A 13,436-nucleotide genomic window follows, 5' to 3' on the forward strand; every position below is an offset into this window, starting at 1 on the left:
CCCCAAGGAATCAAGCATCTGGGTCAGACACCAGAAAAAACTGCAGCCCAGCAGACCTCACGTCGATAATACTAGCATCTTAACTGAGCTAGGACAGCCAGAGTTCGAGTCTAATTTGGGTCACAGTAACATCCTGTATTTAAAAAAGGAAAAGGAAAGGGAAAGGGAACGGGAAAAGGAAAAGGAAAAAGAAAAGAATCTGCTCCCCAGAAGGAAACAACCCGCCGCGCTGTCTCCTAGCTGGAGTCTCTCCACCACTGAAGCCCGTAGCCACTGAAAGCCCGCTACTCCGAATATTTAGGGCTCACAAGTCTTGGAAACGTCCTCAGCCAGACGGCAAGGGCTAGGCTTCCTAGTGATCTAAAAATCGGGCTGTTAGAAAGGAGCAAACTGTCTCACTAGGACGGCAAAGACGCGTTCCCAACAAGATCCCCACTTTGCCTCTACACCTGACGGCCGCCCTCCAACGATAGTAGAAGTTGGCGCGCGGCCACCAACCGCGCTTTCGCCACATCCTAGGAGGCCTCCAAAAAAGGGCAGAAATAAATTTCTTTCCATAAACACAACTTACCATCGCAAAATCAAGTTGGACAACGAAAATTAACGTCTACTTAATTTTTTAGTGGCTCAAACAACTTGCGGACGTGGCGAATCTACCACTCTCACCTCCGGAAAGAGCGGGCTTCCTACCGGAAGTTGCGTCTCCTCCATTTTGTGGCTCGCTATGGCGGCTGTGTTGAAGTTGCGAAGAGGATGCGGCGCCTGTGACTGAGTGGGTAGGCCAGGCGAGGCATCGGGGACGTTGTTCGGCCCAGCAGTAGACCGTCCCGGACGTCGGGGACGCTGTCATGTACGGTGCCGGCGGGGGCCGTGCCAAGCCGGAGAGGAAAGGCGGAGTGAAGGAGGAGGCCGGGCCCGGCGGCACCGGCACTGGGGGCAACCGGGTGGAGCTTCTGGTTTTCGGCTATGCCTGCAAGTTGTTCCGCGACGACGAGCGGGCTTTGGCCCAGGAACAGGGACAGCATCTCATCCCCTGGATGGGGGACCCCAAGATCCTCATCGACAGGTCGGTTCCTCCCCCCACCCCGTCGACCCTCCCCTCCCTCGCCCGCTTGATTTCGCCTGATGTTGACTTGATGGCCGGGACCGAAAAAGGGGGTTTTGCGGAGCCCGGGGACTCGGGGGGCCTCCCTGCCCCCCACGTTCCCCGGCGTCCGGGGGGAGGGGACGGTGAAACCGGCCCTAAGGCTCCGGCCAGAGCTGGCGCCTCCCCGTCGCCGGAGGGATCGACTCTGCTCCCGCAACCCCTCGAGCCCGGGCTGCCGCTGGCGACTCAGCGCGGGTGGAAGCTGCCCGGGGCCCGTCCGCCCGCGCCGTGGGGCGGGTGCCGCTGTCCCTCCGCTGGCTGTGCGGGGAGGGAGCCCGGGAGTGCGCTTTTGTTCCTCCGAAGCGCCGCACGCCGAGGCCCGTGGGTAGAAGCTTCTTTTGGACCCCCCAACCCCGTGAGGTAGCCTGAACCGTCTCTGGCCGGCTTGACTTTTGGCGTCCGGGCGAGCCCTTCCCCGCGGTTATTGCGACCATTTGCCCAACCGCGGTAGTGGGTGAAGTTGCTGTCTTGTTGGAAGCCGGTCGACCCGTGCGGACCTTGCTCTTAGGGGGTAGCGTTCTTAGAGCTGGTTTCACTGTTTTCTAAAGCCAAAGGGTGGAGCTGGGTTTATACCTTTGTGTTTGTTCTTTTCAAATCACACCCACTGAAGGGTGCCTGGAGTTGAGGGTAAAGGGGTGGGAACGTGGATTTCTGATGGTGTTTGATTTGAAAAGGATGGCATTACATGATTGGGTGTTTTGCTCCCCACCTCTCTCCTCATTTTTTCCATCTCTCTTTCTCCACCATCCCGGGTTTGGGTATTTGTCCTTCCGTTGGGCGATATTGCTTCTGGGGCCAGGACTAACTGTGAGCAACCATTAAGCTGTGGCGTGGTTTTCTCCAAGTGAAATAAACCCATCGTTTGAGACAAGTAAAACTGGATGCTGCAAAGACTTGGAACTTGCATGACTGTAGGGATTACCTGTGAGCTGGCCAGAACGGACACGGTTAATGACCAGTAGGCCTTTCCGATCCCTTACGTCTCCATTTGGGGAGAGATCTAGGAAGAAAGGACTTGTGAAGGGAGTGTTGTCTATCAGATCGGCTCTGGATCTGATGGTCCACTCTGCTGGAAGGTGCTATGCCTTTGAACCTCGCTCGGTTGATAGCCAGTGATGCTGCTTCCCAGGCACTCGTGGGGATGTGTACTGTCAAAAGTTGGGCAAATGCTGAAACCTCTACTCCGTATGCAGTTTCCATATCATTCTCTGCATGATATGAGTTAGACCTCCCAAAACCGGTGGGGAGCAAACACCACACATGTATATGTGTAATATTTGAAAATAATACATTTGTAAGTTAAGGAGGTTTACATCAAAGTTAAGCAGATTTTGATAATAAAATGAAACCGTTGGGGTTCCCAGGAAATTTTGGCCTTTTTCCTGTGGTGTATGTTTTCCTTCCTTAATTTGGTCTCCATCACAAAAGTCAACATTAATATATCATGCCAACTTTGGTTTGTCACTCCGCATTCACCTATGCAACCTAAATTTGAGATTTAAATTGTTGTCTGGCAGCTGTACAGTGACAGCATCTCCATTGAGTCTTATGTTCAAACATAGCAGAAGTGTTCCTTATTCCTAAGTTGGTAAAGTACCCATTGGTCTGCAACGATATGTCTTCATCCTGGGACTTAAAGTTAAAGGGACATACTGATGCTGCGCCTTCCGATGGTTTTGCCGTGTTTGCAGTGAACCTCCTTAAACTGCATGTATATGTCACTGTTCCTTTGTATGTGTGTCTCTCTACCACATAACCCAGCACTTCTCTCCTCAGCCAAGTGGCTAGGGGCAAGCCTAGCCAAGATTTTACCTCCAATGGACGCAAGTTTCTTTGGTGAAGATCTCTCCTGAGAGTTCGGGACTAGCAGGAAGAAGCGAGGAAATTTCGCCCGTTTGGTTCTGTCGGATAGGTATTTATGGACTCGGTCTGTGTGAATGTAAGCTGTAATATTTAACTACTGAGAACAGATACTTTTTTGCAAGTGGCATTGAATGGTTGACCAAAGCATACATGGTAAGAACTGCTAGCAAGGGGGATACGTTTTCTGCTCTAAAGGATTGTCTGCCTTTAGCTCTAAGTTCTGTTGTGCTGTAGAGAGGTGCTTAGATTTTGTTATGATTACTCCAGTTTAAAAGTAGGTGAGAGATGACTAGTCATGTTAAGTATAAATCTGAAGCTTTGCATTTGTTTTAATATTTTTATTTCATTAGTTTAATTGGTAAGTATGTGCATAGAGTGTCACACACAACCAGCATGGGTGTAGACTTCCCTCCAGTGACCAGCCTGTTCACATTACAGATACGACGGGCGTGGTCACCTGCATGACCTCTCTGCGTACGATGCTGAGTACGCCACGTGGAACCGAGACTACCAGCTGTCTGAAGAGGAGGCTCGGGTAGAGGCGCTGTGTGATGAAGAGAGGTATTTAGCCTTGCATACGGACTTGCTTGAGGAGGAGGCAAGGCAAGGTACTGCTCAAGAAAGACTTACTTCAGCCACACCTTTTTAAAATTTTAAGTATTTAAAAAGTTAGTCCCGTTCATTTTTATACTCACTCTTTCTGATATTATCTTGACAGTACCCAGTGGATTGGAAAGCAGGAGTCTTTGCGTTCTGAGAGGACCTCAGGACAGTTTATATGTAGAGCCACAGAGACTTTTCCCAGCCTTTCAGGGCAGACTGGGATTTGAAAAAACAAAAAACAAAAACAAAACTCTTTAACTGTTCTTCTTTAACAGTATTGTATGAATTCAAGTCGATGTTCTTGTCTTTGCCTTAGTGATCTTTAATACAGTTCTTAATCCCAAAGTTTCCTCAGCAGGAAGAAATTTCCCATAAAAGACGTGTATTCTTCTATCTGTGGGTAAACACGTACTGGCAAAAACTACATGCTGATAGATACCAAGTGTCGTTTCCAGAAACATTTTCTCCTCAAAAAAAAAAAAAAAAAAAAAAAATTGAAAAAGTGTATTGTATGGTTCACTGATAGATGCACTCTAGAAATGTATGATAAAGTTTTTCTCAGTAAACTTCCATTTTTGTTAATAAGATTCTCATTTTTATTCAAGAGGAAGAATACAAAAGATTGAGTGAAGCGCTGGCGGAGGATGGGAACTACAGTGCCGTAGGGTTCACTTACGGCAGTGACTATTATGACCCATCAGAGCCCACGGAAGAGGAGGAGCCTTCGAAGCAGAGAGGTGAGGGGAAGGAAGGCCTGTCCCCGGTGGGCAGTGACCACAGCACCACCGTCTGGGACACTAGTGAGGGCCCCCTTTTTTTTTTTCTCGTCTTTTTCGAGACAGGGTTTCTCTGTGCAGTCCTGGAATTCACTCTGTAGACCAGGCTGGCCTCAAACTCAGAAACCCACCTGCCTCTGCCTCCCAAGTGCTGGGATTAAAGACGTGTGCCACCACTGCCTGGGTTGGCTGCCTCCTTTTCTTGTTGGAGCAAAGCTAGAGGCTAGGCGCTGAGCTGTGAGTAGAGTGGAGAGACAGGGCCTCTGAGGCTAGGCGCTGAGCTGTGAGTAGAGTGGAGAGACAGGACCTCTGATTTTGATTAGTTGCCGGACCCAGTGGCTTCTCGCCTGCTCCTTTAGGGTGAATCTCACTGAGTTCCCCATCATGGGATCCTGCTTCTGCACTGAACACACATTCTTCCTGTCTTAGTCATCGTGTCTCGACCAAGGCAGCTCTTAGAAGAGAAAGCAGTGAGCTGGGGAGAGCTTACAACGTCAGAGGCTTTTAGTTCATTATCATCATGATGGGGAACATGTCGGCATGCAGACAGATGGGGCAATGGCTGAGAAGGACTTCTTAGGCAGAGAGAGAGAGACTGGGCTAGGCATGGGCTTTTGCAACTTCATATCCCACCACCGGTGACACTCTTCTTCCACCAAGACCATGGCTGATAATCCTTGTAATTCTTTGAAACATTATAGGGGTGACTTTAAGCCTCTTTCTGGTGACTAAGCATTCAGATACATGCGCCTATGGAGGCCATTCTTATTCTGACCACCACACTTCCATAGTGTCAGGGTCCATTCTGGGGACATCTGCATGGCAGTTTTGCCTAGCAGTTGTTAATATTCCTTTGTCTCCTATGAATCTCTTCTGCATATCCTGTTTCCAGCAGAAGCATCCAGTGGAAAGACACCTAAGGGGCTTATTGACACTAAAGAAAAGACAAGACTGTTGGTATAACATTGAAGTTTGAAGTCAGTGTCCTCCCTAGGCTAATGTGGCACCTTTGGAAAACAGTGCTGCCAAAAAACTCCAAGCACTTAGAGTGTAAGCAGAGTCCTTCTGTGTGCTCTGAGGTCATCATTGTCACATTAGTGGTTCTCAGTGATGTGAACTTCAGAACCCACGCAGTGACTCCCACAAGTTGTTCTCTGACCTCCACACATGTACAGCCACATACAAAAGATCGTAATTTTAAAAGTAAATAAATTGGTAAAGATGCAGTTGGCTATTGAGGTGGATTAGTACCTTAGAATTCAGAAAAGATATAGCAGAAAATGTTAAATGGACAACAATAAAAAAGATTTTAAAATGTGTCTTGATTACTCTTTTTAAAAGAGAGTGGTTTGCTTGGGTAGAGATGATTTGATTGTTTTATAGTTTGGTGATCAGGATTGACTTTTGGGGGACTTTGGCTATTACCTCTGTTACTATCTGGGACCCACAGAAATAGTTGGAGGTGGTTTTGACACCAGTTTAATGCATCTGTCTTAAACAAGGGCTTGGGAGAGGCAGATATAGCTCAGAGGTAGAGAAGAGCTGGGCTGTATCCCCAGCATGCTAAGAAAATTACCCAGTCAACACAGAGCAGACTGAGATACTATGTGTATAGTAACGTCAGAGGACTTTACTGACTTTAAGGTCACTCGTCAGGGGTCTATGGAAGTTGGTAGAAGCATTAAATGCACATCCATGAGGAGCCAGGTAAAACTGGAAAGTGACAACAGGTGCAGCTATGGGAGGTGGGAGGTAGAGTAAGAGTCCCTGTTCAGTAGCCTGAAGACTGCAGAAACAACAGAGAGCTTCTGTCTCAAGTGGAAGGCAAGAGCTAACACCCAAGCTTGTCCCCTGATGTTCCCATATGCGCTGTGGCAAGCCCGTGCTCACATTTAGACACACAATTACTGAGTGTCTGCTAAGCTGAAAGCATTGTGCTCTGGGGGAGGTGGCCATGTGAAGTTAGCTCCCTTACACCAGGGAAGTGAGCTGGGCTTCACTAAAGCACAGAGACAGATGTAAGAGAAGCCTATGCCCAGAATCCTGACCTAGGCTGGAGTTCAGATTTCCTCCTGCCCCAGAAACATGCTCCTGTTGTTGCATCTCCCCCACCTCTTTGGGATCCGTGAATGGTGCTCTTCAAAGGGTGGATCAGGAAGCTGGAAGAAGGGATTTCTAGAAGGAGTAGTGCGCCAGTAGAAAGTCAGGAAAAGCCCACACTATCTTTGCTTGCTGTTGGTCATCATACTGAAGGGTTTTTTTTTTTGTTGTTGTTGTTGTTGTTTTTTTTGTAACAGAAAAAAATGAGGCTGAAAACTTGGAAGAAAATGAAGAGCCTTTCATCGCCCCTTTAGGATTAAGCGTCCCGTCTGATGTGGAGCTGGTATGTGTGCCTCTCCACTGGCCTTATTTATTGCTATTCACTGTGGTGCATGAGAGTGTGGAGTAAAACGCAGCCAGCCGCTGTTTAGATGCTCTGTGCTGCAAGATCATTTGTGAGTTGTATGTAAAAGACCATAGCCCACTTACCTCTAAAGAAAAATGGACGTTAGGTGTGGGGTTGTGCGGCTGTTGTCTTAGGGCTTGGGAGGCTAAGGCAGGAGGATTGCAAGTCCCAAGCTAGCCCGAGTGCTTCAGGCTGGGACCCTGTCTCCGAAAACGAGGAGGAAGGCTGGAGAGATGGCTCAGATTGCTTTCTGACCCTGGTTCAGTTCCAGATGAACTCATGAGTTCAGGGACCCCATGCACTCAATCCTCTTCAAGCCCCTGCACACACAGTACAGATAACTTCATGAAGGCACACATGCATACACATAATACTTTTAAAGAATGCATGTTTTAGAACAAGAAAAGGAAGGGCAAGGGAAGAAGAGAAGGGAAGGCAGCAGCTAGCGCATCAGAGAGTTGTGTGGAGTCTGTGTGGAGTTCGGTGGGGATCTCTAGGGTCCAGCTAAGATGCTGCCATTTACATACCGATGTGGAAACGGTTGTGCTGGGGCAGTCTTGTGGTCAGCAAAGTTCTGGCTTTGTCTACTGTGAGCTGTAGAGGCACTTGCTCTTTACCGCACATTCACTGGACTCTTGGGTCCATGTGACGTGTCCTGGCTGCCCTCCCATGGATGAGGAAAGCAGAGAGAGGGCTCTGAATGCACCTGCCTGTCTCTGTTGAGGCTCCAGTTTGGTGTTTCATCTGATAAGCTGTTTCACCAGTCCCCTTTTAAATTAGGTTTGAAACTGAGCCTCCTGTAACCCAGGCTGGCCTCAGGCTGAGTGTGTAGCTAAGATGGGCCTTGAACTCCTGATCCTCTCTCCTCCACCCCCACAAGTGCTGCGGTGACAGGCATGTGCCTCCAGTCCATTGTTTATAAGTCATGTTTGGAAAGGGTTCCTGAGGGTCCGTGTCAGGAAAATGTGTCTTCTTTGACATTATTTTCACTCAGTAGCAAGTGTTGAAGCTATAACTGTTGGAGGTTTTGTGCTTGGCAGTGTAAATCGTCAGGTGGACAGGAGACACCATGACCGACCCACAGTCCCCCCGACACTCCCCACCCTGGTGTGGCCACCCTCAGTCAGCATGGACTTGAGGCTCTTGCTCTTTTCCTGAGTCCTGGGAGGGAAGGTGGTGCCTTGCCCTCCTTTGGATGTCTTAGAAATCCGGGTAGAAATTTCTGTGCTTAGTGATAGGTTTGTTTCCCTGTTTCCTTCTTGTAACTCTTTTGCTTTGGTGAGAGCTGAAAATGTTTTCCTGAGGAGTTAATATCCTAAGTTTTACAGTGACACATATTTTTTTTTTAAGATTCATTTTAAATTATACATGTCTGTGGGGATTTGTGCACATGAGTGCAGGTTCCCTCAGAAGCCAGAAGAAGCTGTGAAATTCCCTAGAACTGGAGTTGTCTAATGCGGATGGGTGTTGGAGATCAAGCCTGGCTCCCTGGAGGAGCAGAAAGAGTTCTTTCTTAATCAATAAGCCATCTTTCCATTCCATATTCTGATATGTACTGCGTCTGCAGTTCCAAAGCAAACTATTCTACATTAGAGGCCCATTGAAGTTGAGCCTAAAGAACCATTTGCTATATTATCTATATTTTATACTAAACACATTTATTTACGATTAACTGTGTATTCAGGTATTTAAGGAGGCCAGAATGAAAGAGTTACAGGCAAATGTGAGCCTGAAGGTGCTGGGACTCGAACTTGGATCTTCTTCAAGAACAATATGTGCTCTTGATGCTGAGCCATTTCTCCTGCCTTTGACCTATCTTTTGAGACAGGTTCAATCATATCTTATGTTGGCCTCACACTTGGGGTCTTCTTTTATCTCTCAAATGTGAGGTGGGGTGTGGGTATGTGTACATAATGTACTTCTACAAGTAGAGACTATAGGTCACCCTCAGTTCAGAAACCATTCATGATATTTTGAGACAGTGTCTCTCACTGAGACCTGAGCTCAGGTCTTGGGCTAGATTGGTTAGCCACAAACCCTAGGATTGGTTCTTTGTCCTCTGCCTTCCCAGTGCATCATTTCTACCACATGCCACTGTGCTTAGCATTTCACATGAGTGCTGGGGCTTGAACTCAGGTCCTCATGCTTGTGCAACAAACTTGTTATCGACTGAGCCTTCTCCTCAGCCCTTTTGTTTTTGACACAAAAGATTTTTTTAAATGTCTATTCAAATATAAAAACAAAGGTACTGTCTTAGGGTTTTACTGCTGTGAATAGACACCATGACCAAGGCAACATGATAAAGGACACCATGGTATGATAAGGACATTTAATTGGGACTGGCTTACAGGTTTAGAGATTCAGTCCATTGTCATCAAGGTGGGAACATGGCAGCATCTAAGCAGGCATGGTGCAGGAGGAGCTGAGAGTTCTACATCTTCATCTGAAGGCAGATAGGAGAAGACTGGCTTCTAGGCAGCTAGGATGAGGGTCCTAAAGCCCACGGCCACTGTGACATACCTACTCAAGTAATGCCTTACCTATTCCAACAGGGCCACACCTCCTGATAGTGCCAGTCCCTGGCCAAGCTTATACAAGCCATCACAGGTACAATAGAAAGTTGATGGCTTAGTTCCTGTTGCTGTATACAAGGCAAACTTCACTAAGCTGTTTAATAGTTACCTTGTACCCACAGACAGTTAAGGGAGCCTTGTTCCATTCCCACAGTTCTCCAGAGTCATGGTTTGAGAGGTCCCTGAATACAGTGCATGTGGCTCATGAAAGAAGAGCCGGCTTGAGTCCTTGGCTGTCTCCTTTCCCTCCCCCCCCACCCCCCATCAGTCTCTCCGTTTTTAGGTGTGGCTTTGGGCCTTCATTGTGTAGATGGTAAAAGGTAAAACTGTAGCTGGTTGAACTAAGTGGACTGAATACAGCCTTTGTGGTGGCGATGGAGAACCTGAGAGGGCAGTATTGGTAGTAGCAGTTCTGGATGGTGGCCTGCTTACATGGATGAATGTTACTGTGGCAGCTGAGATGGGAGACCTAGACCTGGAAGGCTGGGTTAGAGTTGGGTAAGAAGGCATGTGCTCTTGGAGCTCTTGGTTTACATGAGCCGTTGGGTAGAACCTAGTGACCACAAGGTACCTGCTTCCTGCTGTTTCCCTCCCAGCTTTTGTGCCTGCATGACTGACTCCAGCCCCTGATCCATGCCTGTGAGCCTGTAGACCCAGGCCTCTTCAGATGATCTGACCTGACTTTGGATTTAGGGGGTGGGGTAGTGGTTTTTTGTTTGTTTGAGGTTTGGGTTTGGGTTTGGTTTTCTCTGCAGCTCTGGCTGTCCTGGAACTCACTCTGTTGACCAGGCTGGCCTCAAACTCTCAGCTGAGTGCTGGGATTAAAGGTGTGCCCCACCAGTCCTGACTTTTTTTTTTAATGGTAACTTTATGGATGTGTTTTTCTGCTCCAAAGGAAAAAAAAATCAGAAACCTGGTTTTTTTTCTCCAAATATGTATTTATATATATCATGTGTCCTGACATGGTATAGTTACTTATCTCTTTCCCAGGTATCTAAAACCCCGTGTCCTTCCCTGAGTCCCACACATGAGCTAGCCACCTGTTCCAGCTGGCAGTGTTGTCCTATGGAACCTTGTAAGGCGAAGTGCGGAGTCCTTTGTTCAGCCTCTCCTATTCGCTCCCTCCTCAAGTCCCAAGACACTAGAAATGGCAGATGTGGGTGACAGCACCTAGTGTTGAGCTATGAATGATGTCTTCTTGGTGCTCATAGACTCGTGGGCTTCCTTGTGGTAGCATTGCATTTTACTAGGTTCTGCAACTCACCACTGGTCAGGCTTAGGGGCCCAGAAATTCTGCTGCTTAGCAGGCCTATTAGAACATGTTTCTGGAAGAACACACTGGACAGTGGGAAAGGAGAGAGAGGCTTATTTGGTGTTGTAGTCTTTCATGGGACAGTAAGCTCTTATGTGGACATGCTGTGCGTGCCCCAGGCCTGTGCCAGTGTGTTTGTGCTTGCTTGCATTCCTATCTGCAAATCCCAGTCATGTGACATAGAAGAAACCCTGGTCTTTCATTACTGTTGTCCATTTATCTGTGAAGAAGAAGGGCTCCTCATCTCCTACCTGTGGGTGCTGCTCTGACACCAGGTCTTGTGTTGGTGTGTGACTCTCCAGGTAATTTCCACATCCTGCCAAAGTTCCGTGTCTCTCCTCTCCTTTGTGCCACAGGGTTCTGAAGCTTGGTTTGGGAGAGCTCATTTCCACTCTCAATTAATGGGAGACAGTCGCCACATTTTCTGCTAGTTCTACTGTGATCTGTGTGTGCTGTGACTGTTCTGGCACTTCTTTGGACCTAGGCGGAAAAGGTTCCTTTCTCACTGGGAAGACTCCCAGACTCCTCCCTATTTATATTTATACCACCTTCCTACTCATCTGTTCCCTCCTCGCCCCTATGCAGGACTTCCCATAGCTCTTGGAAATCAGTCCTTAGCGGCTTCCTGTCCTGTGCCTGGCCCACTGTTTGTTGGTTTGAGTTTTGTGCTTGTTTGCAGGTGGAGGGGAGTTGGTTGGTTGGTTGGTTGGTTGGGCTTGTATGTGATTATTTAGTGCCAGAGTTCAAACCCAGAGCCTTGTGGGTGCTAAGCATGTGTTCTGCCATTAAGTTGTATCCCGGTCCTTATTAGCTATTATTGATGTTGGGTTTTTTTGGGTTTTTTTTTTGTTTGTTTGTTTGTTTTTTGGTGGAGTTGTTGTTTTGTTCTGGTTTTGAGATAGGGCTTTTTTTTTTAAGATTTATTTATTTATCTGTAAGTACACTGTAGCTATCTTCAGACACACCAGAAGAGGGCGTCAGATCTCATTACGGATGGTTGCGAACCACCATGTGGTTGCTGGGATTTGAACTTCAGACCTTCGGAAGAGCAGTCAGTGCTCTTAACCACTGAGCCATCTCACCAGCCCCGAGATAGGGTTTTAATATATGGTCTTGGCTAGCCTGGAATTTATAGAGCTCTGCCTGCCTCTGCATTCTGAGGGCTGGAATCAAAAGCCACCATGCTAGGCTTTCTAAGTATATTCTTAAAATAGTACTCAGTGCTGGAATGGTAGTGATGGTTTTAAATGAAAGAGAATTTAAGATCTACATAGTAAAGATGCAGAGAATGTTGCCTTAGTCTCTGATCCTGTGATAAAGTACCCTGACAGAGCAACATAAGTGGGAAAGAGATTAATTCATATACACAGATCAAGGTACAGTCTATCCTGGCAGGGAAGGCAAGAGGGAAGGAGCTTGAAGCAGCTGGTCACATTGCATATGTAATCAGGAACAGGGAAGGATGAGTGTATGCTGCTGTTTAGCTCTGTTTCTCTACTTATAATGCAAGATCCAAGCCAGGGTATGGTGCCACCCACAGTGGGCAGGTCTTCCCACCTCTGTTAACGGTAATCAAGACAATCCCCAATAGGCATGCTCAAAGGTCCATCTCTCAGATGATAGTAGATTCTGTCAAGTTGACAGTTAGAATTAACCATTATAAATGGCTTTCTCTAGGAGAAATAGTTTTTCTTATATTTTATTATCCTGTTAGTACATCATGAGGTATGTTCATATGGTATTTTGGGACTGGCAAGGTGGAAGCACTTTCCATCAAACCTGAGTTTTACCCCTGGGTCCCACGTGATAGAAGAGAACTGACTCCTGCAGTTTGTCCTCTGACTTCCAGTAGAATACCCACACACATACAGAAAATAAATAAAAGTATGAAGAAAAAACCAAAAACAAAACCAGAAACTAAGATGCTTTGTTTTTGTGCAGTTATTGGTGCTGTGTTTGAGCTACTGTAGCCACTGCATCATCATAGTAGCTACTTTTAAGACACTGATGCCAGTGAGTTGACCTGGTCCACCAAGAGCCTGTGTGGTGCAATCCTGTCTGCCTCTGTAGGGCATGTTGAAGTGATCCTTGGTCTTTGACATGTTTATATAAAATGGCCTGTTTTGCAAATGAATCTTTGTTAAGCCAGAGCTGGAGAAAATCTTCATCAAGACCTATGTCCCACACTTGATTTCCTTTAATATGGAACTTAGTTTATACAGGAGCCAAATAACTTTAAAACTGTAGAGACTGCTCTTCTTTCAAAAAATGCATTATTACAATTCATTTGTTGAGTGGTGGCGGGGACACCGTGCACCACTTCATCTGTGTGGAGGTCAGAGGACAGCTTGCAGGGGTCACTTCTTCCACCATGTGGGTTCCAGGGATTTTGAACTCAGGGTATCAGGCTTAGCAGCAGATACTGTTTACCCATAAGCCATCTTGCTGGTCTTGACATTTCTTCTTTTTAAAGTGAGGAGGATGTTATTAATTAGCCACTAAATTTGAGAAATTAAGCCACTTTTATAAAGGATGAGATCCTGAAGTTACATAAGCATTTTTTCCATGCAATTTTCTAGTGTGAACTCTCTTTGTTGATATTAAAAATATTGTACATTTGTTTATCTGGGGACATTGTGGGCACATATGTGCCTCAATACACAAGTGGAGGTCAGAGGTCAGCTCGCAGGAGTCAGCTCTCTCCTTCCACCACATA

At 46.9% G+C, this 13,436-nt stretch overlaps 1 protein-coding gene across 5 annotated transcripts in view; it reads left to right on the forward strand.

The window, feature by feature from the left end:
- Positions 1 to 700: 700 nt before the first annotated feature.
- Sfswap (splicing factor SWAP) overlaps positions 701 to 13,436 on the forward strand; it is a 71,809-nt gene continuing 59,073 nt past the window's right edge. For 2 of the 5 annotated variants that reach the window (XM_021163135.2, XM_029477215.1), the window contains exons 1-4: positions 722 to 1,066; positions 3,449 to 3,618; positions 4,219 to 4,350; positions 6,687 to 6,772. In XM_021163135.2, coding sequence (XP_021018794.1) covers positions 849 to 1,066; positions 3,449 to 3,618; positions 4,219 to 4,350; positions 6,687 to 6,772 — 606 coding nt within the window. In that variant the 5' untranslated portion in view covers positions 722 to 848. Of the gene's footprint in view, positions 1,067 to 3,448; positions 3,619 to 4,218; positions 4,351 to 6,686; positions 6,773 to 13,436 lie in introns of all 5 variants that reach the window. The other 3 variants (XM_021163130.1, XM_021163132.2, XM_029477216.1) reach the window with 3 other exon arrangements.

This window comes from Mus caroli, chromosome 5 (assembly GCF_900094665.2).
Source record: "Mus caroli chromosome 5, CAROLI_EIJ_v1.1, whole genome shotgun sequence".
Taxonomy (NCBI): Eukaryota; Metazoa; Chordata; class Mammalia; order Rodentia; family Muridae; genus Mus; species Mus caroli.